This window comes from Theropithecus gelada, chromosome 7b (assembly GCF_003255815.1).
Source record: "Theropithecus gelada isolate Dixy chromosome 7b, Tgel_1.0, whole genome shotgun sequence".
Taxonomy (NCBI): domain Eukaryota; kingdom Metazoa; phylum Chordata; class Mammalia; order Primates; family Cercopithecidae; genus Theropithecus; species Theropithecus gelada.
Window position 1 is genome coordinate 11,417,135 of NC_037675.1, and position 25,108 is coordinate 11,442,242.

At 36.6% G+C, this 25,108-nt stretch overlaps 1 protein-coding gene across 1 annotated transcript in view; it reads left to right on the forward strand.

Annotated features, from left to right (window-relative positions):
- Window positions 1-654: 654 nt before the first annotated feature.
- Window positions 655-25,108, forward strand: part of CHD2 (chromodomain helicase DNA binding protein 2) — a 146,699-nt gene continuing 122,245 nt past the window's right edge. Inside the window, exons 1-6 of the mRNA XM_025390911.1 lie at window positions 655-928; window positions 3,255-3,321; window positions 3,897-3,982; window positions 9,366-9,435; window positions 15,090-18,181; window positions 18,524-18,656. Coding sequence (XP_025246696.1) covers window positions 18,595-18,656 — 62 coding nt within the window. The 5' untranslated portion in view covers window positions 655-928; window positions 3,255-3,321; window positions 3,897-3,982; ... (1 more) ...; window positions 15,090-18,181; window positions 18,524-18,594. The remainder of the gene's footprint in view (window positions 929-3,254; window positions 3,322-3,896; window positions 3,983-9,365; window positions 9,436-15,089; window positions 18,182-18,523; window positions 18,657-25,108) is intronic.

Here is a 25,108-nt window from a genome sequence, read left to right on the forward strand (position 1 = left end):
CTATTTGTGCGACCCTGCACTAACGATTCTAGTCTGGCCTAGACCATACCAAGTACCCTACAGCTAGCCTGGAGGGGTCCGCACTGCGGGGAGAAAAGCAACAGCTCAGCTCCAATCCCAAAGGTTCCATCACCAGCCAATCGTGGGCCGGAGCTTCTCAAGAAAACCAGAAACGCCTACGGGTAGTGAATGGCACTAAGGCCAGCCTATCCGCACGAAGGAGGTGGAAGGGGTGGGGTTGAAATTACCCAATAGGATGGAAGTAGTTGTTGTTGGGAGGGAGGAAGACGCCAACTAGCGTGCGTGAGGCCGCTCCCGATAGGGGATGCAGGAAGCTCCTGGAGCCAATGGCTGCGGCGGGCGGGCGGTGGCGCGCGTGCGCGCTGGGTCCCGGAGCTGCGGGCGGGAGGCGGGGACGGTGGGGGAGGGGAGCGGGCTGGAGCGCGGCGGAGCTCCTGCCGCCGCCGCAGCCGCTGCCGCCGCAGCGAAGAGGCCATGTTGTGTGGTGTGTGGGGCGGGGGGAGGAGGAGGAGGGAGTAAAGCCTAGAGAGGAGACGGGAGAGACACCACACACACGGCACAAGATGGCCGGAGAGGCAGCAGCACCTCGAGCTGTCAGGCGTTCCGCTGCGGCCGCGGGGCCCACCAGGCGGCGGGGAGCTACGCCCGGACGGCCCGCAGGCCCGTGGGAGTGGGGCGGCCGCGGCTGAGGCGAGGCGGGCTGCGCGCGTCGGCGTCAGAGCCCGCGGCAGAGGCTCCCAGGGCGGCCGGGCCCACGACGCCGAAAGCGCCGCTGCGGTTGCCGCCTCGGAGGCTTCCCCGGGCCCCGGCGGCTGGACCCGGCGCGGGCGGGAGGCTCGGGCGGGCGGTCCGGCCCGGGACTCGGACTTGGGCGACCAGGAGGTGCCGGCTGCCGCGCTCGGACCCGGTGAGTGGCTCCCCGGCTCCTTTTATTGTCCTTTGTCCTTGGGAGGAAAAGCAAAATGTCCTTGAGCGCGCGAGCAGGAGGGGGCGGCGGGTCGGGCCTCGCCGCTCGGCTCTTCTCGCACGGCCCCTCTGTGGTCGCAGGCCGGCTCTCCCCGGTGGGATGCGCCTCGGTGCCCTGGGCCCGAGTCGTGGGGTCCCGGGGTAGGGGGCACGCGGGGCCCCGCTGCAGACCCCGCGGGCGGCAGGTGGGCGGGGGGCGGCCTCGTCGCCAGGACTGGATCCGCCAGGAAAGGGGCGGCGGGTGACTGCCGGCGAGAGCCCGAAGGGGATCGGGCGTGGAGAGCCCCTTTCTGTCCTGGTGAGTTATTTTGATATTTAGGGTAAAAAAATCCCTTTCAGGTTCTCCAACGGAGGAGCTTTTTAACCTCTTTCCGGTGAGGTGGGAACTCATCTTCATGATCGAATTTAAAAGAACAATGGAACCCTGACTACGTTTCAACAAAAATAAAACTTGTTTTTTTCCCTCCTATTGGGTGTTGGCTTTTAACTCTTTCAAAGCCGATTTTGAAACGGCTGCAGTGATACATGCGAAGGTACTTGCTGCTTATTAAACCTTTATGACGTTAAGGTTGTCTTTGAAAAATGCAAGTTGGAGGAGTGCTGCTGGTATTTCAGAATTACGAAGACAAGTTTACTGTGTCGTCAAAGCTGTTTAATGGAAATAGATTTGATAATTACGGTGCTAGCTGATGACGTTTGGTTAATGTAGTTTATTTTACCGAGTAATTACGCCAAGATCATTTGATCTCCTGATATTTAAATATGATTAAATACACTGTTTGGTACTTTTTGAAAAGGTCACAAGGCGCCGTTATCTGTTAAGTTCTCACACCTGAATGTTAGAACGTACTTGGGTCAATTCCTAGTCAAAAGTTCGTAATTTAATTTTTTTGAGAAGGTATATTATCACAAGCCATGATCGAAAAACTTTCACAAAAGAACATTCTGACACCAAATCTCTTCCTGAAGTTACTTTCTCGTAATGTAAATATGAATAAAGTAGGACTGCTTTCGGTAATGGGCGATGAAGAGGAGCCATATTTGTTGCATTTGTTGCATGTATAAAAATCTAGATATGCTTAAAACGGAACAGTATTTTAAAAGTACAGGTTTCATAAAATTTAGTAGAGTTCTGTGTATAGTCTCTAATCTTAAAAAAATGTTTGAAGGGTAATTTTTAAGTGTAGTGGTTTGAAGAACAAACCAGAAGCGCACAAACCTTTGTGTATTTTAGAATATATTTGTCTTCATTCTGCGGAGCTCTTGTGTTGTAAAGGTGCAGAACTACGTAAAAATAGTGTTGGGCAGACTTACATAGTACATCTGAAATCAGATACTGGTTTATTCGACCATATTTCTAAGGGCATTTTTCCAGTAAAATTGTTTTGTTTTTTGAGTAGCCTTCCTATAATGGTACATGTTACATCAGTTGCGCATATCTTGATTTTACAGAATCTGTTTTAAGTACCAATTTTGGTTTTTCAAATCAATGTTTCCGAAATTTTTGGGCACTGAAAGTGGTTTTAAATGGATATTCTGAATCTAGTTCTGTAGAATCCTCTTTGAATTGTGAAATGCAAAATAATTGCTAGCAGTTTAACCTGAAAGATCTTTTTACGTGATAAATGGGGGAGGAGAAAGACTGAAATGAAAATGTTCAAGACCCTGGTTTGAAATTGAGTAAAGGTCTAGATAATGTAAGTTTTAGAATAGCTTTAAAGACAAAGCTAATATCCCACTTGGTGAGATCAAGTAACTTGTGATTTAAAATTTAAAGTAACCAGTGGCCATTTTAACTTCACTAATTTCTCTTGGAGGAGCTAATTTCTAATTGCTCATAATTGTAAAAGAGATTTCTGGATGGTAAGGGAGATACTAAGATGATTTGTCTTGAAGAATGGTAAACTTTTTCTTTGTTTGTTTATTGCCTGTCATAAAAAGAGGGAAAGTTAAAAAAAAAGAAAAAAAAGGTTCGTAATCTTAAATCAGTCCAAAAATTTGAATTTTCTGTATTCCTATTTAATTCAATGTGTTAATCTTCAGTATTGGTCAATACAGCCAAAAGATGAGGAAAACAAAGACTGATAGATACTAAGATAAATAACTGCAACCATAAATGTACAGGTTGTGTGTCGATGAGGCGTCTCTTCAATTTACCCATAGATTTTTGTCTGTGGAATATTTTCTTGTTTCATCACACTGAATCGTTGGCCAAGAAATGTTTAAAATTCAAAACATTAATACCATCTTTCTTCTTTTTTTTAAAGGTGACTTAGAGATTAAAATTAATTTGGTTGCTGATGGTTCTGAACAAATAGAGTTCTTTTATTTGAGGTAAGACTGGGTTTTTATTGTTTTGACAAAAATTAGCTTAAGTTTTTGTTTTATTCTTTAATAATTTACATTTCAATTAATCAGTGAATGGTATTTTAAAAAGTTGTGATTTATGAATATGAGTAAACTATCTGAAATAATTTGACAAAGCCTTTAAGCCTTTTCACTGCAGGAAAGATTAAAAGCATATATGCATAGCCATTGTAACTTAACGTACCCTTTGAATAGTTTAAAATACTGAAGGTCCTTTAAACCTTGTTTAATTTTGGGCACAAGAGAAGACTGATTAGATTTGGAGGAAAACCATGAACCAAAGATAGCTTTTTTTCTGTTGAACTCTATATACTGTGCAAACAATTTTAATCTTTTAAGTATTTAAAGAAATAAGCTTATTGGAGAATTTGAACTAGTTTGCTGTTCGTACTAACAGATTTTAGGGAAGAATGTTTAAAAAATCAGGTTTTGAGCATAGATTTTAAGTTTCTTTTTTGTAATTAAGAAGTTTAAAAACACTTAGTTTTACTTGCTATTGTTTGCTTCATAAGTAAGTTTAGAATCTTTGTTTTCACCAAAAGGTATGCCATTTTGAAGACTGAGACGTTGGAGTTTTATCCTTGAGGATAAAAGAAATCTTTGGGAAAGTCAGTATTTTATATAGCAAGTAAGTAAATATTTTTACGCAACATCTGCAGTTGAATAGTTACCAACATTTAAGTGAAAAATATCACTAAAGTTTGTTAATGAAACAAACTGTAGACTGTTTATCACTGAAAGGATGAGAAAACCATCAAATTCTTTTGCCTGACATTGAAACACTTCTGTTACTATTAAGACAGTCGATGCATGTAATTTATATTGGAGCAGGAAGACATTTAGTACTGCTTAATAAAATGGTGCTTTAGGATTGTGGTTAAATCTGCAGTAGAGTCATCAAGATTATGTTTTTACAAATCTGGTATATACAATCTTCAGCCTTTTTTTTTTTTTTATTGTACAGATCACATTTTAGGAATGGTCTGGAATTTTGCATTTGCTGATCGTAGGATTCTTAACTACATTTCAAAAACTAAATAGTTTCATATCTTAGTCATTTAATAGATTTAAAATACTCATTTTACTTGTTTTCATGAGTTTTCAGACAGGTCCAAAAATGTGGTGTTTTCTAGGAAATTAGAGTTAATACATATAAAGAGTCCTCTAATTTAATTGCTTAGTAATTGCTTTTAAAGCATAAAAGGTAGAAATAATTTTCACATGCAATAGGTATTGGGCCTCTAACATACCGTGTATATCACATTTTGAAATCTTAAAGCTAGATATGTGAATTTAAAAAAATGTCCACGGATATTTTTAAGGAAATACGCCTTTTTTAGAAGTTAACGTTGAATCTGAAAATTAATGTCAAGCTGTTATTAGTGATTGACTAGAGGAAATACGCGGTGTAATAATGGGTATCTTGGGAAATTTTAAGAATTGCCAAATGATCAATTAAAATAAGGGCAAGTTTACTTTTCTTCAAAATTTATGTGGAAAATAAAATACAGTCTTTCAATGCTTGATGTTGCCTTATTCTATTGATTGAAATAGGTGATAAGAGGAATATTTTTATTGCCTTTGCTTCAGCTTAACTTTTGAGTCCTCTTTTGCAGTTCGATCAAATTTGGGTGTGTTACAGTGTGCAAGAGAAAACTAAATGTTTGACTTTTAACTGTAGTGTTTTAAAGATACAACATTTAAAAGAACAGTTGAAACATCCTTCACTTCAAAACTTTAACACAAATGCCAAGATTAGGGTTTCCTCCGTGCAATTGATGTAATATTAAATTGGCATTCCTGTCATTGGGCACTGTTATGGAAATTAAGAAATGGGTCTCTTATGTGAAGCATCATCTTTGTTTAAGTATAAACAGGCAATACATTTATAATGGCCTATGGAAGGTGTAATTTGATTAATAAACAGCTAGAAAGGGCTAGAAATGTTGAATCAAAGATCCACATGTACTTAGATCTTTGTTAGTGCTTATATTCAGTGTTTTGATATTTACTGCTTGAGACGGTCTTGTATAATGAACATAATTGATTGGCACATGAGGTCAAATGTAAATGTAGATTATTATAGATAAATAATATTAGATAAATATAGTGGATCCTGTAGATGTGATATTAAAGTACTGTATTTTGTAAGGAAGGTGGATTATTATTTATTTACCACTGTTTTCTGCTGAAGAACCAGAGTGGTGCTTACATATTTGTTTCTACTCTAGCATTTTGGGATAATTCTTGAATCATAAAAATCTGATCAACTTTGTGATTGAATTGGATTGCATTAGTTCTGATAAAAACTGTTTAAAAAATTGCCTGACATTCTATAGAAACGAAAGGAGACATGCTGTGTAATCACAAGGCTTTCATGACATGACATGACATTTATAGATTATATAAAATAGGTAATTTCAAATGTAAATTTTCTTCTAAGTTTTATTTACTACTATTCATCATTTTTTGATTATTTAAAAATTTGTACTATGGACAACTAATTTTACTTTTTATCCACTGAGATTTGGTTGTGGAGTGGCATAAGGGGGAGAAAGATAGTTGAGGACATCTCTTTATTTTTTGTTAATCAGAAGTGGTGATAGAGTGGAAAATATAACACGTTTCAGCAATCAGGAGACCTACCTTCTAATGTAAATAAGCCTTGCAGTCTTGACATTTTGTTCCTTTTGTACCTTCATCTCATAATTTGTATGAAGACTTTAGAGTTCCAAGCTTTTAAGATCCCTATTAGCTATCAAATTGTGGGATTAAAAAAATTGTTAAGCATGCCTAATTCTCTTATACAAACTTTGTAAATTGATTTCAGAGAAGCGATTAAGGAATTAATACTGTCTTTAAACACTGTTTAGAATGCTTCAATAAAAGCATTTAAAAAAATTTTTCTAATGATGTAGTAAATGTATCTAATATAAAGTTAAGTGGTTTTAATATTTTTCACCTGGCCATGATCATGTTATAAATAAGAGGATTTATAGTTTTCATGCCTGATATAATCTATTTAATTTCCATTACAAAATTTTTGTACATCAAAGATAAATATCTTCATTTTACCAGCTACCTCCTTCTAGATTGAATGCTTCAGTGTACTTTGATTTTCAAATTGGCTATTTTTTTAATGTAATTAACCTTTACAATTTAAATTGAAGGATATTCTGATCCTTAGGTTATAAATATATGACTTGATGATTTATGTAACATTCAAGTAGCATGTTTTCTATAACAATACGATAAAAGTTTTGATATATACCTTGTATGTTGCTTGACATATCTGTGTTTTAGAAAACATTCCTCTGCCTTTTGAAACGAAGCTATGTATTTGAAATTATTTCCCAAACAATTATATCTTTAGCATGTACTACATAGTAATCATAGTCATTTTAATTTAGATTATAAAGCTATATTTTAACTTTGAGGTTTGTGAATTTTCTTAGACATATTAATGACTTTATAGTTAATGGTGCTCTCAGGTTTTATTTTTAAGTTAAAAATTGGCCAGGCGTGGTGGCTTACGCTTGTAATCTTAGCACTCTGGGAGGCCGAGGCAGGCAGATCACCTGAGGTCAGGAATTCGAGACCAGCCTGGCCAACATAGTGAAATCCCGATCTCTACTAAAAATACAAAAAAAAAAAAAAAAATTTAGCTGGGCGTGGTGGCACGCGCCTGTAGTCCCAGCTACTTGGGAGGCTGAGGCAGGAGAATCGCCTGAACCTGGGAGGCAGAGGTTGCAGTGAGCTGAGATCCACACTACTACTGCACTTCAGCCTGGGCGACAGAGTGAGACTCCATCTCAAAAAAAAAAAAAGTAAAAATATTGTTTTAAAAACCAAGTTTTCTAAGAAAAGCATAAATGACTAATAATAAGACAGTTGACTAAAGCCATCCTTACTGTTTAAAAGAACAACCAAAATATGTATATTATACCTGTAAGTTATTAAATCTGAAACTATGATATTACGAAATAGGATAGGTGGGAATATGAGCAAATCGTCAACTTTGATAGTCTGCCTAAGCTGAATTTTGCTCCCTTCTCCCCTCTTTCCAAGGATGGCAAAGTGATTTTAGACTTTGTCAATTTTGGTTGTTAGTAATTTTTGTGAGTGATGCATGGGGAAGGAGATGCTATGGTAGATTACGTTAGTGTCAGTAATTTTTGTGAAGATGCAAAGTGAGATATGTTTTCTGTCTTTGGTGGTGTGAGAACCCTATCTACTGGTAGATAACTTATTTATAAGCTCATCAGAGCAGTGTGAGGGATTTCCCTTAGACATTTCTTTTACCAAGATTCCTTAAGTCAATTCTACCCTTCTTTTAAGGGTTTACTTGGTTTACGATTTGTCTTTCTTCACAAAACCTTCTGTTACTTATAAGATCAGATTAAATTTGAAGATTAGAAATATGTTGTGTTCCTTTTAAATTGCTTCATTTGTCAATTTCTTGGGAAGATAATTTAGCACCTACTCTTAGAGTAATTTTGAAGCAGATCTTTGCTATATTTCTTGATTATGATCTGTCTGAATGACTAAAGGAATTTAGATTTGGGAAGATAAACAGGGACTTGCTCTATAAATTTGAAAATTAGTCCTAAAAAAGCATTTGTGTAGCGTAAAGTAAATTCTAATCTTTATTTCCTTCTAAAAACCTTAAATTGCTACATTTTGTTTTTCTTTTTGTTTTTGGAGATGGAGTCTTGCTGTGTTGCCCAGGCTGCTGGAGTGCAGTGGTGTGATCTCAGCTCACAGCAACCTCCGCCTCCCGTTTTCAAGTGATTATCCTATCTCAGCCTCCTGAGTAGCTGGAATTACAGGCGTGCACCACCACATCCGGCTAAGTTTTGTATTTTTAGTAGAACTGGGGTTTCACCATTGTTAGCCAGGCTGGTCTTGAACTCCTGACTTCAGGTGATCCACCCAGCTTGGACTCCCAAAAGTACTGGAATTACAGGTGTGAGCCACTGTACCCAGTCCATTTTCAAACTGAACTTTTAAATAAGTTTTCTTTTTAGGGGTGGGATGATTATTGTAATCATACTTGGGAACAGGAGTGATGAGAAAAGTATATAAGTTACTTGAGAATATGGGAAACGCTGTTTTCCATGTTTAGTTATGTTAAGTCTGACTAGTGGGAAGTATGGATACATTTTATTTATTTTTTGAGACGGAGTCTCGCTCTGTTGCTCAGGCTGGAGTGCAGTGATGCGATCTCAGCTCACTGCAACTTCTGCCTCCCGGGTTCAAGTGATTTCCGGCTAATTTTTGTATTTTTAGTAGAGATGGAGTTTGACCATGTTGGCCAGGCTGGTCTCAAACACCTGACCTCAAGTGATCTGCCTGCCTCCACCTCCCAAAGTGCTGGGATTACAGGCGTAAGCCAGCGGGCCTGGCTGGATAAATTTTTATTATCAAGCATATATTTTAGGAATGATTAGTGTTGGTTTAGTTGAGTAGATTGGTACAATTAGTTTGAAATGATGCCTATGGTTTCCTATCATTTTGTCTTAGTGTTGATTAAAGACATAAAAATCTGAAATAATATGGTAATACTAAGGAATGAGAAAGTGGCCTTACAGGTGCGCAGTGTAAGCTTTCCTGTAGAAGAATGGAAAGTAAATAGATGTAAGACTAGAAAGTGAAACAATTCTGTACTGTAGGAGTGATGTTGACTCTGTTAAATAACTAGTTCCCAACTGTCAGATCCACCTGGGGAGCCCAAATATTTACCTACGTTTTTGGAGTTCTTAGGGGCTGAAACTTATGCTTGTGATTTTGTAGTAACATTCTACAGAGGAGACTCTTGTACAGCCAAATTTGTGATACTCAAGAGCTTGTGTGTTTTCTGCTTGGACTATATTGTTAATAAATGCATACATCTTTTGGTCTGTTGGCAGATGATCCTTGCAAGATGTTGACATTTTGGGTATAAATCATGGTGCTTAATAATCTGTTTTCGTTTTTTATGTATAAAATTAAATTCTTTTTGTCCTCTGCAGAAATAATGAACCTCAAACTGAATCCTCTAAAGGCCCCATACAATGAAGTAGACATTGGTGGAAGCATTTAGTAAGTATTACTCAATTTACATGTTTAATCTGTTTAAAAAGTTTAAATACTACTTTGGAAATTTTGAAAATTCGAGTCAGAATTGTAAATAGAGGGATTTAGTGAAACAACACAGTACAAGAAAATCAACATGGAGATTTTGCTTATTAATTTACTCCAATCTATTATTTTCTGCTTTCTTCACCTAGGCGAGTTAAAATGCAAACAACCCACATTTGAACATACCTCTAACACTATTATGAACGTGGATGTTGATAAATGGTTCCTCTTTGTTTTTGTAAATAAAGTTTTATTGCAACACAGCTATACTCTTTCATTTAGTTATTGTTTGCAGCTGCTTTCTCAGTATAGCAGCAGCAAGCAGAGGAGTTGTATTGAATGGCCACAAAGCCTAAAGTATTTCCTGTTTCATCTATAGGGAAAGTTTATCCTAGGTCCTACAGCTATTCCTTTTGTTAAGCATTGCCTTAACCTATATAGAACTCAGAAGCCCTTGGGTTCTCTTTTGGTAATAGAACATAATCTTTAATGATTTCCAATATTATAATTACTTCTAATTAATTAATTTGGAAGTTAAACTTGAAAGCCCAACAAAAAGTTCTTTAGCCTGATTGTCCCTGAAGTTATGCTTTGATGTTAGAAGACATGGTTACTACCTCTGGAATAGTTTTTCTGACAGCCTGAAAAATAGTTGGAAAGAGTTGATGGGAAGGTTGTATAAATGAATTTTGGTGAATTCTCAACATTATTTATTATTACTATATTTTTTGAGACAGAGTCCCACTGTCACCCAGGCTAGAGTGCAGTGGCGTGATCTTGGCTCAGCACAACCTCCGCCTCCAGGCCTGAAGTGATTCTTCTGCTTCAGCCTCCAGTGTAGCTGGGATTACAGTCACACACCACCATGCCCAGCTCATTTTTGTATTTTTAGTAGAGGTGTGGTTTCACCATGTTGGCCAGGCTGGTCTTGAACTCCTGACCTCAGGTGATCCGCCCACCTCAGCCTCCCAAAGTGCTAGGATTATAGGTGTGAGCCACCATGCCTGGCCAACATGATTTATTATTGACAACCTTTTTGGTAATTATATATTAGCTACTTCATAAAAGTACTTTTTTTAAAATCACATTTGGGAATCTAAATTTTAGATGATAATTTTTGCCTATGGCTACTTTAGCTTGCATTGTGTAAATGGCTACTAGGGCCTGCAACAATATTTTTGGAAGGGGATTTGTTTTTTGATACGGGATGATGAAAGAGATGAAAACTTTTCTAATATAGTACAATTATTGGCTGTGGTCATTTTAAAGAGATCAGTTACCTGGCAAATAGTGGATGCTCAATAAATACTTAGTGTATCAATACAGCTTCTGTTAAACATTGTTTCACAGCTAGTGTTTGGGTTTAATTTAAAAACAGACATTCACGATTAAAACAAGTTTTAATGAATTAATAAATATTAAATTTTAGGCATGCCTGAAAGGCAAAATTTTGACTAAGTAAAAATTAAAAGTGACAAGACTTCATTTTTTCTCTGCAATTCTCCATCTCTTAGTTTGCATATATAGTCAAGTTTTAAACCAATGAGAACAGTATGGAATATTTGATTTGATTGTAAACCTTAAGATAACTCCTTTTCTTAGTTGTCATAATTGACATTCATTTTATAGTTAGTTTTTATGCCGATAAGACCCAGACTTGTTAATATATATTCTACTGAAGATTCAAGGTTATCTTGGTAATAAGACAACATATGTTAATTTACTGCTCAGGGCTTTCTTTTTTTTTTTGTCCCAAGAGGGAGTTTCACTCTTGTTGCACAGGCTGGAGTGTAGTGGCGCCATCTCAGCTCACTGCAACCCCGCACCTCCCAGGTTCAATTGATTCTCCTGCCTCAGCCTCCCGAGTAGCTGGGATTATAGGCGTTTGCCACCACGCCCAGCTAATTTTTGTATTTTTAGTAGAGATGGAGTTTCACCATGTTGGCCAGGCTGACCTCGAACTCCTGACCTCAGGTGTTCGAACTCCCGACCTCTGACTCCGAACTCCCGGCCTCTGCTCGGCCTCCCTAAGTGATTGGATTACAGGTGTGAGCCACTGTGCCTAGCCTCTCAGGGCTTTCTTACATAAATATTTTCACATTTAAAGACAGACGAAGAAGATTGAAATCATCATAAGCAGCAAGAATGTTAGTTACATGAGGAGAAGGATGAATTTTTGCTCTAGGTAATTTTACACCTGTTTGTCCCATCATTGGCTTTGAAATAAGTGTTTAGGTTTTAAAATAATTTGTTACATTAATAATAGTAGCTTTATGATAGTCATCCATTAAGACAATTAGGAGTCACTAATTTCTTTTTCTTTATACTACTCTCTGTCCCCCCACCCCATTTTTCTTTGCTATTAAAAATGGGAAGATTTGCTGAGAAGTAGAGGAAAGGAGATGGTTTATTTTAGGGGAGCCCTCCTAAACCCAATCCAGATGGTGAATCACTACCTGTGTATCCACCAGCAATGTATTTTATCATGTCCCAGTGTTTTTGGAACAAATTTACTAAAGTAGAATTTAAAAAGAATACCAGGCCAGGCGTGTGGTGGCTCAGGCCTGTTATCCCAGCACTTTAGGGAGGCTGAGGCAGGCGCATCACAAGGTCAGGAGTTCGAGACCAGCCTGGCCCACATAGTGAAACCCCGTCTCCACTAAAATTACAAAAATTAGATAGGCATGGTGGTATGTGCCTGTAGTCCCAGCTACGCGGGAGGCCGAGGCAGGAGAATTGGTTGAACCCAGGAGGTGCAGGTTGCGGTGAACCGAGACGGCGCCACCGCACTCCAGCCTGAGGAACAGAGGGACTCCATCTCAAAAAAATAAAAAATAAAGCCTTAGTTGGGTGCAGAGGCATATACTTGTGTTCTCAGCTGTTGAGAAAGCTGAGGTGGGAATATCTCTTCCACCCAGGAGTTTGAAACCAGCCTGGGCAACGTAGTGAGACCTCCATCTTAAAAAAATAACTAAAAATACAATGAAGAGAAGACCTCCATGTTCCACTTTATGTTCTTCTGGATGTATGATATGTGGGAATTTTAAGGGGTAGTACTCACTCACTGAAGCTTTGTTGCCATTTAAGTTTTTACCTTTGCTGTGGGAATGGTACTCTTAGAACATGCACATTATTTTAAAAAGGAAGTATAAACTAATTAATATCAAAGGGGAAAAATTTTTAATCATTTATATTATAAGCTTGAAGGTTATATGTGAAATATAGAAAAGATCTAGGTTTGTCTGATGGAGTTCTAGATCAAAACATCTCTTCCATGTCTGCAGTAATTCACAAGTTACTGGAAAGGAATGCGTAGAGGGCTTTGATATCTAAACCCTACCCAGTTTTCTGTAGAATTTTGATTTTAATGCAAGACTGCTGACCCCATGATCCTGTATGTTCTTCAGAGATACTCTTACTGATGATACATAAATGAACTTTGATTCAGTAAGGTCAGTTTGTAGGTCTCAAAATACTTCGGTTATTGTGGTATATCAGAATGATAGCTAACATTTACTGAGATCTTTCTATATGTCAGGTAATATAAGTCCTATATAAGTATTCTTTCTACAGCTACAAGAGGTAGGTACTATTTTTATTTTACAGATGAAGAACTGTGGATGTTGTTTCTGAGAGAATTTCCAGGCTCACAGAACTAAGCCTGATTTCTTTTTTGTATTTTTTAGCATAACTTTGCTTATTTGCAAATAAAGTTTTTGTAAGAATTTGAATTCTATGAAAATAAATGGATTACTCCTAAATCTCTGATGCTTGAGTGAACACTTTTCCTTATTAACAAAATTCTCACTTTTGGCTTTGGATTGGCTTTGCAGGAGTGCAGATTGATCATAGCTTTTTTCATGTCCCTAAAGTTGTCAGAGTTTTCTCTTGAGGCATTCTTTTCTTAACTTTTTTTTTTACTATCTTTAAATATATGATTGTGAGAGCATGATAAATATGCTATTTTCTAATCTCTGCTGTTGTCACATAAACCAATGTATTTTATTAATTTTGAAATACTAATAATGTCATTAGATTTTCTTTTGATTTTTTAAAAAAATAATGGATTTAGAAGGAAATCTGGATAAATTTTATCTGTCTTGTGTCAGAAAAACATAAAACTTGAGTTTTTTAATTAAGGTACCAAGATGAATAAATTGCATCTACAGATATTGAAATATGACTAATTTGATATTAATGCATTCTCAGTGTCATCGTTCATCATAATAGTATTTACATCACCAACTTCATTTAGAGCTTGAACCTTGTAACAATAGAGATTGAAAAGAAATTGGGTTGTAATTAACTGTTTGACAGAGAATGATGTTTTTACTTTTATACCTCTCTATAGAAGTACATGTCCCTTAATTTTAAGCAATGAACAAGTCAGATGGAAGATATTTTACTGAGATCAGGAATGAATTGAGTAATTTAGTTTTCTTTTTAAAGCTGGGGAGAAATGAGCAAGATCAATTAAGGAGAAATACCTTGCTTTTGATATTTATTACTGATGCTGTGACACTCCCTTTAATCAATGTTTTTTTAATATGGGTGGCATATCTCGGTTAAGCAAATAGTTAAATAGGTAGATTTTTGTATTGTGTGTAGTAAACAGTATATCCTAATTATTGCCAAGGAGACAAGGAAATTACCTAATGGGCTAAAATGCCCTTAAATTTACCTCAAATTCAGTCACCATTGACTGTATCTCCACAAATTCAGTTGGAGAGCTGGAAAATTTATAGAGAAGGCCAGGGTTTAAATCTTGTTTTTTCAAATTATATTTGGTCATGATGAATCTGAATCATTTATTTAATGGTAAAATCATCTGACTTCTCACTTCTCCCTTCAGTTCAAATTATTTAAGTAATGGATTTATTTTTCTGTGAGACATTTGGTATTTTGGTAATGAGAGAGTATTATTTTAGTTGCATATAATTTGAAAACTGATAGCATTTTATGGCAGATCTATCAAGCCAGGCAGATATTTTGCATTTTTGATTTTTTTTTTTTTTTTTGGTGGCTACATCTTTTCTGTATTCTCAGATATGTAGTTAAAGATGGTGTCACCTATAGTGGCCATTTCATTATCTAAACAAAATCAACATCTGTTGGATTGAAAAACTATGCTATGATCGACTGCTTTGTGTGTGTGTGTGTGTATGTGTTTTTTTTTAAAATCCCTTAAGATTCTTTTCTATAATTAGTTTTCTTTGAAGAAGCTTGGAAAGTTTTCTGCATTGAGATTTAGAATCCACAGTGTTTCTGTAATTTAGCTTTCCAGGAATTTTGAATTTTAATTTTTGTTTTTACTTTTTATGTACACAGTATAATGATGTTAGTGTTAAATATTAAAAATCTGACTCTTCACTGGGACCTTTTTATAGATACTAATGTATCTGTGGTAGTACAAGGACTTTGTTACTTTGGTGTGCAGTCTTATGGAGGAATTGTGTGTGTGTTTTGCATACAACTTTAATATACAGTTTCATAGTTGAAAGCTGTTACAAAATTAAAGTTTTGTGTATGGTAGGATATCTTCAAGGTGGGTGGCTGTTTTCTGTTTAAAAGATTAAGATTCCAACAGCATTTTTTCTTTTAATTTTTTCATCAAGCACCCAGTCAGCTTGAAGAGTTTCAAATGGACCCTACCACTGAGAAATCAAGATGGCAGTCTACTATGGGGAATTGAGAAAAATGGATTAATACAAGAGTCCTGTGATAATACACAACCAAGACAGGGTTCTTTTAACATGGATTCCATGCAGTGAATGAAGACATAGGTTTCTTATCCAACACAAATGGACAGTGGATTTGACTTTCTAAAGACTTTTTTTTGTGGACATTTTGACATTTGGAGAAGGAGGATGGCACACTAACACAGATAATAGTTTTTATACCTGGAATTTTTTGTAGTTTGATTTGTATGAGTATGACCTCTTGGAATGTTAACTTTAATAAAATTTATAATACTTTAAAATTTCTCAGTTTGGGCTTTTTTTTTTTTTAAGTGGAAGTTTCATTAAATGTTTACTTTTATTTTAGTAATACTTTGACCTTTATAGTTGCCAAGTGGTAAAGTGTACTGAATAAAGCTGGTAAATTGGAAATGGTGTAATCAAAAACATTTTACTTGGTTTATGAAGATTTATCATTTTTCACAAAGTTGTGCTCTTAGATGGTCATTTGGTTTAAATACTGTTTTGTTTGTGCTTTCATGAAACACTTTTCAAAACAACTCAATGGGTAATAATAGAATCTGATTTTAATCTGCCACAAGATTTTAATGAACTTGAAACAAACTGCTTGTTGCTCCAGAATTCAGAATGAGGATACACATATACTTCTGAATTATTTTGTGTTGATTGAAATGGTTTCTTAAGCTTTTTAATACTATAAATTCATCTTGCTATAGAATATTCATCTGAATATTTAAACTGATGTCTCCTATTGTCTTACTATAAGAAGTGTTGGATTTATGGGTTAGGGTCCTTGGAGTATTCACAATTTTTTACATTCATAATTACGTGTGTAATCCATTTTCTATAACTTTGAGGTAAGATTAATATCTTGTATTGTCTTTATTTTGTACAATTGGGAATTTAGATGAAATGAACTGCACCCTGCCATAGATTACTTAACGTTTGATTTTTAAATGCCAGATTTTCATTTATTACTAATCAACTGATAGCAGTTTTGGTAACTGTTACAAAGGTGGTAGGTGTTATTTTGATAGACAAAATGAGTTGTTGATTCTGTTTTCCCATTTTACATGAGACGAAGAAATAGTTCAGGTTAAATTGTTTTGTGTTAATCATATTGTTTGTGATTAATGTCAAATACTGCAGCATACACATCCATGGTCAATACACGTGCACTATTTGTTTTTGACTGATGTGAGGTGGTTGGTCTTTGTTACATTCAAAAACAGAATTTTGGATTTTGATCTTGGTACAAAATTTATCTTTGTGTAGAGAGTATGGAATTGAAACAGTTTGGATTATGGATTTTACCTAGATTGGACATTGTCGCTTTTGTTTGGTGTAAATCTAAAATGGATTTCTTCAGTGAGGGAGGGACATGGTTCTGGCAGAAAGGAAAGCTGATTGGATTTTTTTGGGTGTATGAATATGCTTGTCTGAATGGAGTGCTTGGTGAGAATATTGTTTTTGGAATTAGTAATTTGTTTCTGTGGATCTCATGGTCTTGATAATTAGGAGAATTTGCTTTGTGCCATTAACTTTGATAATTTGCAATCACGTATGTCCTATTGTTAATAACATTGTTGAAATGGGTGTGTATACTTACTTGATTTGAAATACAAGGGAAGTGTTGGAGTATGTGTTTTCTGTTGGATTTGGAGGTGGAGTTTCTTGGGTTATTGATTTAAAGGTGATCATGGTTGGCCCATACTCTTGAATTTAAAGATACTTGTTTTGCCTGAATCAGTGTGGGAAGTAAATATATTGTGATTATGAGAAGTTTCTTTGGGAGGAGGAGTGTAATATTTTCAAGGTTATATAATGGGTTAAAGAATTTTGTGAAAGAACAAAGAAAAATGGATATTTTTGAGTAAAAATTGGTTGCATTAACTTTTGCTCCAATGCAACTGAACACTAGGGAGGCGCTCTTGAGTTGTAAAAATTACCCCTTTCTTCCAGTTGAGATGGAAAATTCCCCCTTAAATTTTGTCTTTAGATTATTTTTAGGCATCATAAAGAAGGAAAAACTTGAATTTAGTTTATGAAATTAAGGTTTTACTTTTATTTAGCAATCATTTTACCCATTGGGGGATTAATTTTTACAAAGATTAGTACTTAAGCTGAGCTTTAGATTCTCTAAGAATTATCCCTTTTTCAAAATGGCTTGATAAAACACCACTTCCTGTCCAGGGAGGAAGTTATTTTAGCTCAAGGACTGAAATATTTAGCAGATCTTTAGACAAAAGGAACAAATTACATTTCTCTCTGGCTTAAAAAGGGTGCTTGAGCCAGAGGGGGTTAAGAAGCCCTCCCCCCTCCCCCTGTTGGGGTGGTCTGGAGGGGCAGGGAGGTGTGGGGGTGGGGGTCCTTAGGCTCCCTGGGATGGAGGATCTCTCTCTCTCTCTCTCTCTTTTTTTTTTGGTGGAGATGAAGGGGTGGGTCTATGGTACATCACCTGAGTTGTGGGGTAAATGTAGAGAGTGTCAATCAAAGGCAGAGCTCTCAGAGCTGGGAAGGAGGCTCTAGATGGCGGCTGTGCCTTAGAGAGAGCGCGCTCTGCTCCCTGCCTTTGCCTCACTTTACGCAACTTTCCCTAACTTTCGGGCAGCCTCAGGGGGCCCCCGTAGCCCCCTGCCTTTCCTAGTGACTTACTGGGGTCGATTCGAACCTTTTTTTGGGAGAAAAGCAGCTTTTAGGAGCTTTCTTTTCGTGCCTTGTTGGAAAGAAGCAGCCGTACTGAGAGCCCAGGTCGTTGTTTTTTCCAGCTTAGAAGCCATGGCGCACCTCCATTTTTGTGCGCTCTCCTAATGAGGTTTTTTTTCTTTCGGACCTGTTTTAGTATTAATTATTGCTTTATTTTTTTGACCATTTAACATATTTGAGGGTTATTTTATTTATTTTTCGTTTTTTAACGGAGGATTTTGCCTTTATTTTTAATTATCTGGGATCTGATATTTTTCTACTAGTAGATAGGACTCTTGCTTTGGACATACTACATGGATCAGGTAAGTTCACGATCATTGGTGATAATTTTAAAGATTTATTTGTTAAAGTTTGCCTTGTTTTCTGTAAATACGAGAAATTCTTGGATGACGCAATAAGATACAGAGATTGTTATTTGTATCGAGTGTGCTACTTTGAGAAAGTTTCCTTATTGATAGTGATGCTTCCACTGTTCGGTTTATCCTGTTGTTTTTTCTTTTAAGGAAAAAATAGAAATATTTAGTTTTTTGGTGCTTACCGTTGTTGTATTATAATAATATCGTTAACATCGTCAGGACTTTGTTCCTGATAATAAAAAGCATCGATAGAAGCCGGGACCTTACCTTTCTTTCAACTTTTGACAGTAAATACCTGGGCACAGGACTTCAAAGCAAACACAGATTCCCCCTCCCCCTTAATATTTAAGAATTAAAAGATGATGAGAAATAAGGACAAAAGCCAAGAGGAGGACAGTTCGCTACACAGCAATGCATCGAGGTATGAGCTATCAACTTTCTTCCTTTTTGTCTTTTTTTTTTGGGGGAGAAACCTCAGCTTACAATTGTTTACCTTGACAGACATGGATTGCTGTCTGTTTTATTGTGTTTTTCTAATTTGGATTCGTTTTTTAAAGCATGACCTTGAGATTGCTAATATGCCACACCCTAATTTTTTGGTAGCAATTTATGAAAGTTGAGTTGTGACTTAAGGCCTCTTACAGCAGTCAAAAGGTAAGGTACCTTTATTCAAAGGGGCCTTTCCTGTAATGTACAGTTTTTCTGTCAGTAAATTTCAGTTTTTAGGTTTTTGTACTGCAGAAAAATGACCTTGTCGGTTTAGCCATTGCTGCATTGCACCATTTTACATACAAGGCAAATTTTTTCTTTGAAGAATCCAGGATATCTAAACTTGTAACTGAGGGCCATAGAGAAGCCTTGTAGTAGTAAATTATAGTAAATAGACATTTCAGAAAGTTATATGAATGAAAAAATGTACATTTAAAAACAAAATCACTTAAAGGACCCTTTGACTGATGTCTCTCAGTTTATATTTTTATGTGACTTTGTATTTCTTTTGATATACTTGACATTTTAGGAAATTTTGATATGATTTATCAAAACCTTTACTTGATGGTTAGAGTTCCTGCATTTATGAAATCAAATCTGTAATAACAGAAATCCTGGAATACTCTTAATATACTGCTATTTTGTGTTTGTTATTGTGATCATATTTACAGTTGTATATTTTACATTTAAATTATTTTAAGGTTTGCATTTGTATGCTTAAGACATTGATTTCTTGTTGGTAGATGTATTTTATCCTCACATTTTAGATGTAGCTGCTTTAAATTTACTGATGTATTTTGACAGAGTCGTCTGGAATGCTTTATCTTCTGAAGCTTACAAATGTACTGTTTGTGCAAATCATGATTTGTTTCACATTCCTTGGAGTACCTTATTAGTGATGAAGTAATAAAGCCTCTAAGATGTTTTTGTTGTATGACCTCTGTATATTAATTTTAAAAAGTACATATGAATGCATTTTTTTGTGTTCTTAATGCATTTTCATATTATAAATTTTAAATCATGTAGTTTAACAAGGATGTGATTCATTATGTGATTTTCCTTCCCAATTTTCTTTTTACTTTTCTCATTTTTATAAATAATACACTCTTCTATTAGGCTAGTGAATTTGAAAGTTTTGAACATGACATATTACTAATCTGCTGAATTCTATTTATTTTATTTGACTAAAAGCATATTGAGCTTTGCTTTAGAAAATAAGTTACCAAATTTTTTTGCAAATTGAGTTGTCACCCAGTTTGTAGTGCTGTCTTAATTGAATTGCCCATGTAAATTATTAGATTAAATTGAGGACAGAAAAGTTTTTTACTCATCCTAAACTGTTTTTTCTGGAAAGTAATGACAATTTGAAGAAATGAAAACCTCCAGATATATCTGGCAAATTATTAAAGATTCAGCACTAAAATTGTTGCTCCCTTGAGTGTATCATTTGCATAGGTCTCACATGGGTTTTGGCTTTCTTATGCAAGGTTTGTGGTTAACATCATTGATCAGACTGTGCTTTCTAATTTTAAAAAATTGAGCAGTGTTGGTATTCTTTCAGTATTTTTACTCTCACCTGGAAAACTAGTTGTCAGGCATTTGCCTCCTGGTAGTGGAGGTTACAGCTGAACATGAAGCATGTACTGACTGTACTTTTGAAATCACTTGTCAAGTGTACTTTGAATCATATGCCTGATGGATTTCCAAAAATATTTAAGACACTCTTTGAAAAGAAGGTAGTTACTTTTAAATGAGTTACCCTAAATTTCATACCTTAATACATGTACATGATTATGACATCACTTCCTTTTAAAATTGTGCAGCTGAAGAATGTTACTAGTGTTTTAATGTGATAGATTAATGTTACTTCTAGTGAGCTGAACTGTCCCTGTAATTAGTACTTGGTTCCTTCTGCCATCAGACTTTTGATTGCCCAAAGTATAGTGTTTAGGGAATACGAAAATCACCTTTGCAGCCTGAGCCACAGAAGAAGAAATGAGTTTGCAGGTCAAGTAAACTTTGGTCTGAGAATTACTTTAGGATCTGGAAGGAATGAGTGCAAGTTTAGGTAAATCTGGTAATATCCTGTTTTTGGAAATAGTGCAGTAGTTAATAGTGGTTATGTAAGTTTGAATTTGAAGTTAATGCTAAAGTCTAATACTTATCACGATTTTTGAAGATTAAAAATTAACTTTAAAAATGCTATTTTAAAAACATTTGATATTTGTAAAATTTCTAAGTATTTAAAACAAAGTTTTAGTGATGGACATACAAGAAGTATGCCATACTTTTTATCTGAATAATTTGCAGCTTGTGGGTAACTTAAGTAACATCAAAGAATGAAAAGGGGACTGTGTGCACACAAAGAGTTCAGTGTGTTCTCTTAGGGCACCACGTTCGCAATTTATCTTCAAGAATTGAACGAGTTTATTAAATTTATCTCCAAATCGTCTGCCTTTGAGCCAAATTTTTATAACCTGAGGTGCGGGTAAATCCTACAATTCTTCATTGGCACTGTAGCAGTTATTCTAAAAGGCTGGGGATGATTAGACATGGCATAATGCAGTTACTTGTGTACTAGAACAGGCAGTTTAACTGGCAGCCATTTTATGACGCTGATAATACATTAAAAAACGGGATTTTGGAGAAGACTGAATCTAAACTAACTGAAATCTGAAATACCAAAACCTATTTCCTTCCCCCTCTCTGCTCTTCTGGGGAGCTCTGGTGCCGAAATAAAAGGCAGCTCGATAGTTAGGGCACGGAGCAGCTCTTTGAGCCCCTGGCATCTTGGTGCAAGTCCAGCTCAGTCACAAAATGGCTGTTCCTTTGTGCCGCAGCGCTGACAGACATACTGCATTGCACTGTGTACTCGCCAAACAGCAGGAAGTTGCCGTGCCGAGTTCAAAGGCCGGCCGGTGCCGGCGCGGGGTGCTGATTGGCTGTGCGCGCGCCTGGTAACAGCAGGGTCAACGGCGGCGCCTCCCGCAGCCCCCGCCCCGTGACGTCAGACGGCTCCCCGCGGGGGCGGGGAGAGAACGCAGTGACGTCTGGCCGCGTGCGCATGTCTGGCGCTTTCTCCTCCTCCTACCCAGGGAGCCGCACGCCGAGGGGAAAAGGAAGGGAACTCTAGTTGGGACTTTCCGGTGGGCGGCTACTTTACTGGACGCGTTTGCTCCTGGCAGTGGTGTCCGCCCATATCTGTAGCGGTGCGCACCCTGTAGCGTGTGTTCTTTTGCCAATTTCCGGGAATGGTTTATCGTCTTAGAAGCTGCTGCTTCTGGAGAAAAAGTACAGGCACTATTTGGAAATCTTAAAATAGAAAATTTGCCCAGTTTTACAATTTTCATTTTCCCTTTTCATACCTTAGCGTCCCTCCCTCCACGCCCCCGTGCAGTGTGAAGAGATGAGTGGGTTTAATTTTGTTACCATTGACCAAAACGTTTGAGTGTGAGAGGCGGATACGTTTAGTGAAAACCTCTTGACGGGTGTTAACAGCTGTTTAACACATGGCTCATAAACAAAGGGAAAATTATTTGAACTTGTCCCCGTGCATTTTTACTTGGTACCGTAGATTTTCTCAGTTGGTATTTGATGGAGAAAAACTCAGGTCAGTATGTGTTAAATACTATATATTTAAGATTCACAGTGGGATATTTTAGTAGGAAATAGAAAATGTCACATGTTTAATAACATTAAAAAGTGGCAGAATATAGTGTTAGGCAACCATTACTATGTAAGTAAATGTCAGAAAACTGCTCTTTTAAGTGTTAATAGCCCTTGCTAATGCAGGGTAACTGACAGCTTGGCTGATAATGGGGTCACTTGGCCAAATCTTGAGAATTATCTTCCCTAGGTCTCTATTTCGGGACTTCTGAGTCCCCGTAAACCGTTCCGGTTTAGGCTCACTGGTTTGCCTTGTTTGGAAACCTTTGCAAGGATTTCTGGTTAAAACTTTATCGTTTAGCAACGATGTCTAATTACACATATTGAATTCAAGCCAGCAAGAAATTCAGTGGATTTATCTACTGTAGACGAAGTTTTTTTCCTCTCATACTAGAGATTTTTAGCAGTTGAAAGGAGTAGGCTGTACTGTAGTTAGCCATAGTTCAGTTATTATATTAATTGAGTAAAGTATATTACTTCAAAGGAGATGTTGACCTCTTCAGTGCAGGTGATACTTGCTTGGGCGTATGTCAAGTTTCTGAATACAGTCTGAAAGTTAAAATTCACTATGATAGTGAGTTTTGTAGGTTCTCATAATCTAGATTCTTTGGGAAGAATTATTTGGGTAGTTCATGAAAACTAGCAGAAATTGCGTTTTCTGTTACAGAGAAGTGTTCATCAAATTTGTAACTAATTTTAAAATTATATGCTCAAATGTATGTTGCGTATAAAATACTAAACATCTTTAGAGAATTAAGTACTTGTAGAACTTGACCATTTTACTGTAGCTTCCAACTTAAAAGTATACTTGCCACGAGAACAAAGGTAATCATCTCATCTCTCTTTCTGTGTAGAGACTGAATTCTAATTAGTTGTGTAATTAGTTCTAATTAGACTGAATTCTAATTTTAATATTTGCTCAATGCCCTTCAGTTCCTAAAACTGGGGTCAAAGTAGTCAACATTGCAGTTACTTATTTTTTAAGAGGATATGAACTATTCTGTTATTTAAGATATTTCAGCCTAAATATCATTATGAGTTAAAATGCATACCATGATATAACAATTTACCTATTAACTGTTCATAATCTTGGAGCCAATTAACTTTTTTTAAAATAACCAGTATTCTTAGGTATGTTTGTTGAGCCCTCTATTTTTTTTCCTTTGATTTGGAGAATGGCATCAAGTAGCAAGAAAAGAATGTTGATCTCTCTCTCTCTCTCTCTTTTGCTGTTTAAAATATGCACTTTCCAACTAATATTTGGCCGTTAGGGAGTTAGTATATTTGTAAAGAAAGATTAAGTCAGCAGAGGAAGGTGGGCAGATATTTTCGATAAGGACTTTTGGTTGTGACAGTTGTAGCAAGTTATTGCTTGACGAGTGAATCTGGAAGTTTATTTGAATTTTAACTGAAACTCACAGATTTTATCGTTAGTTTACTCTCCCCTACCCCCAAATAAAACAATTGACAGTTGTGAGAGACCTCCTGAGACCACATGGTATTTCTCCTATAAAATTTGATAGACTAAGTTTGTTTCTGGCATAAAAATTGAGTGACTGCTGTGTGTCAGCCATTAAATATTTTCCTGCTGTGAGTCATCTTTTTTTTTTTTTTTTGAAGATCCTTTAGTTTTTAGCTTCTTTCTGGTAACCTTATAACTTGGCTTCCTTGAAGAACTTGGTTTTCTTGAACAAATAAACTAAAAAAAAAAAGAAAAAAAAATTTCTCTAAGAGTATTTTGTATACAGGTGAAAGTAACTGTAGGCTTGGTTACACTGGGTGTGTCACAGCTGAGTAAGTCCCTCCTGCACTGGAGCTTGACTAAGCATTGAGTTCAAATGTATACCTTTGCAAAGTTGCCAGTCACAACTTGTTTGGAACTTTAGGGTTTTCAGTGTAAAGCCTGAGTAACAAAACTTGACTCAGTTGTCCAGGCTGGATTGTATTTTTATTTTGTAATCAGTAATTAAGCACAATGCTGGAATGCATTACTTATATTTGTCTTATTACCCTTTTCTGCAATCAGTGGAATCTTTAAGTGATAAAGCAAGTCTGTGGGAAGAGACCTTTCTAAAAAAAGCTCCTATATACTGAATATATTTGAGCCCTGATTATGAAGTGAGGGACAAGGCTTTTCTTTTTGAAATAAATGATGGAGGACATAGATATATGATAGCCATTCATGCTACATAATTTAGCATTTTATTGTTAACGTGTTTGATTATGGGTCTCGTTTTTTGGTATTTCAAGATGTTCTGGACTGGATATCATACTGAAAAGCATTTCAGTTCTCATTACTGAGTCCCTGTAGTTTGGGGACAATGTGATCACTGATCTTGAAGGAGAGAATGTTACACAAGCATCCTGGTTAAGGCAGCATTGTAGGGATAGTCCGGATTTTACTTTGAATTTAATTCTGATGAGTCATTTTGTCACTTGTATATGCTTAACTGTTACCTCCGTGCCTGGCAAGAGCTAGGTACGAGTTCAACTTTTACTTTAGTCCTGAAAATTTTTGTTCCCAGTTTAGGCCAGTGAAGAAGCACTTATGATTGGACTTGTAATTTTCTCATTTTAAAAATGTAGATAATCTTCATTGGGTCATGAAGATTAAATAATATAATGCCCATAAAATGCTTAGCAAAGAGCCCATCACATTAAAATTGCTCAATCAATGTAAGGTTTTAGTAACGTTATTTTATTCTTACTATTTCATCT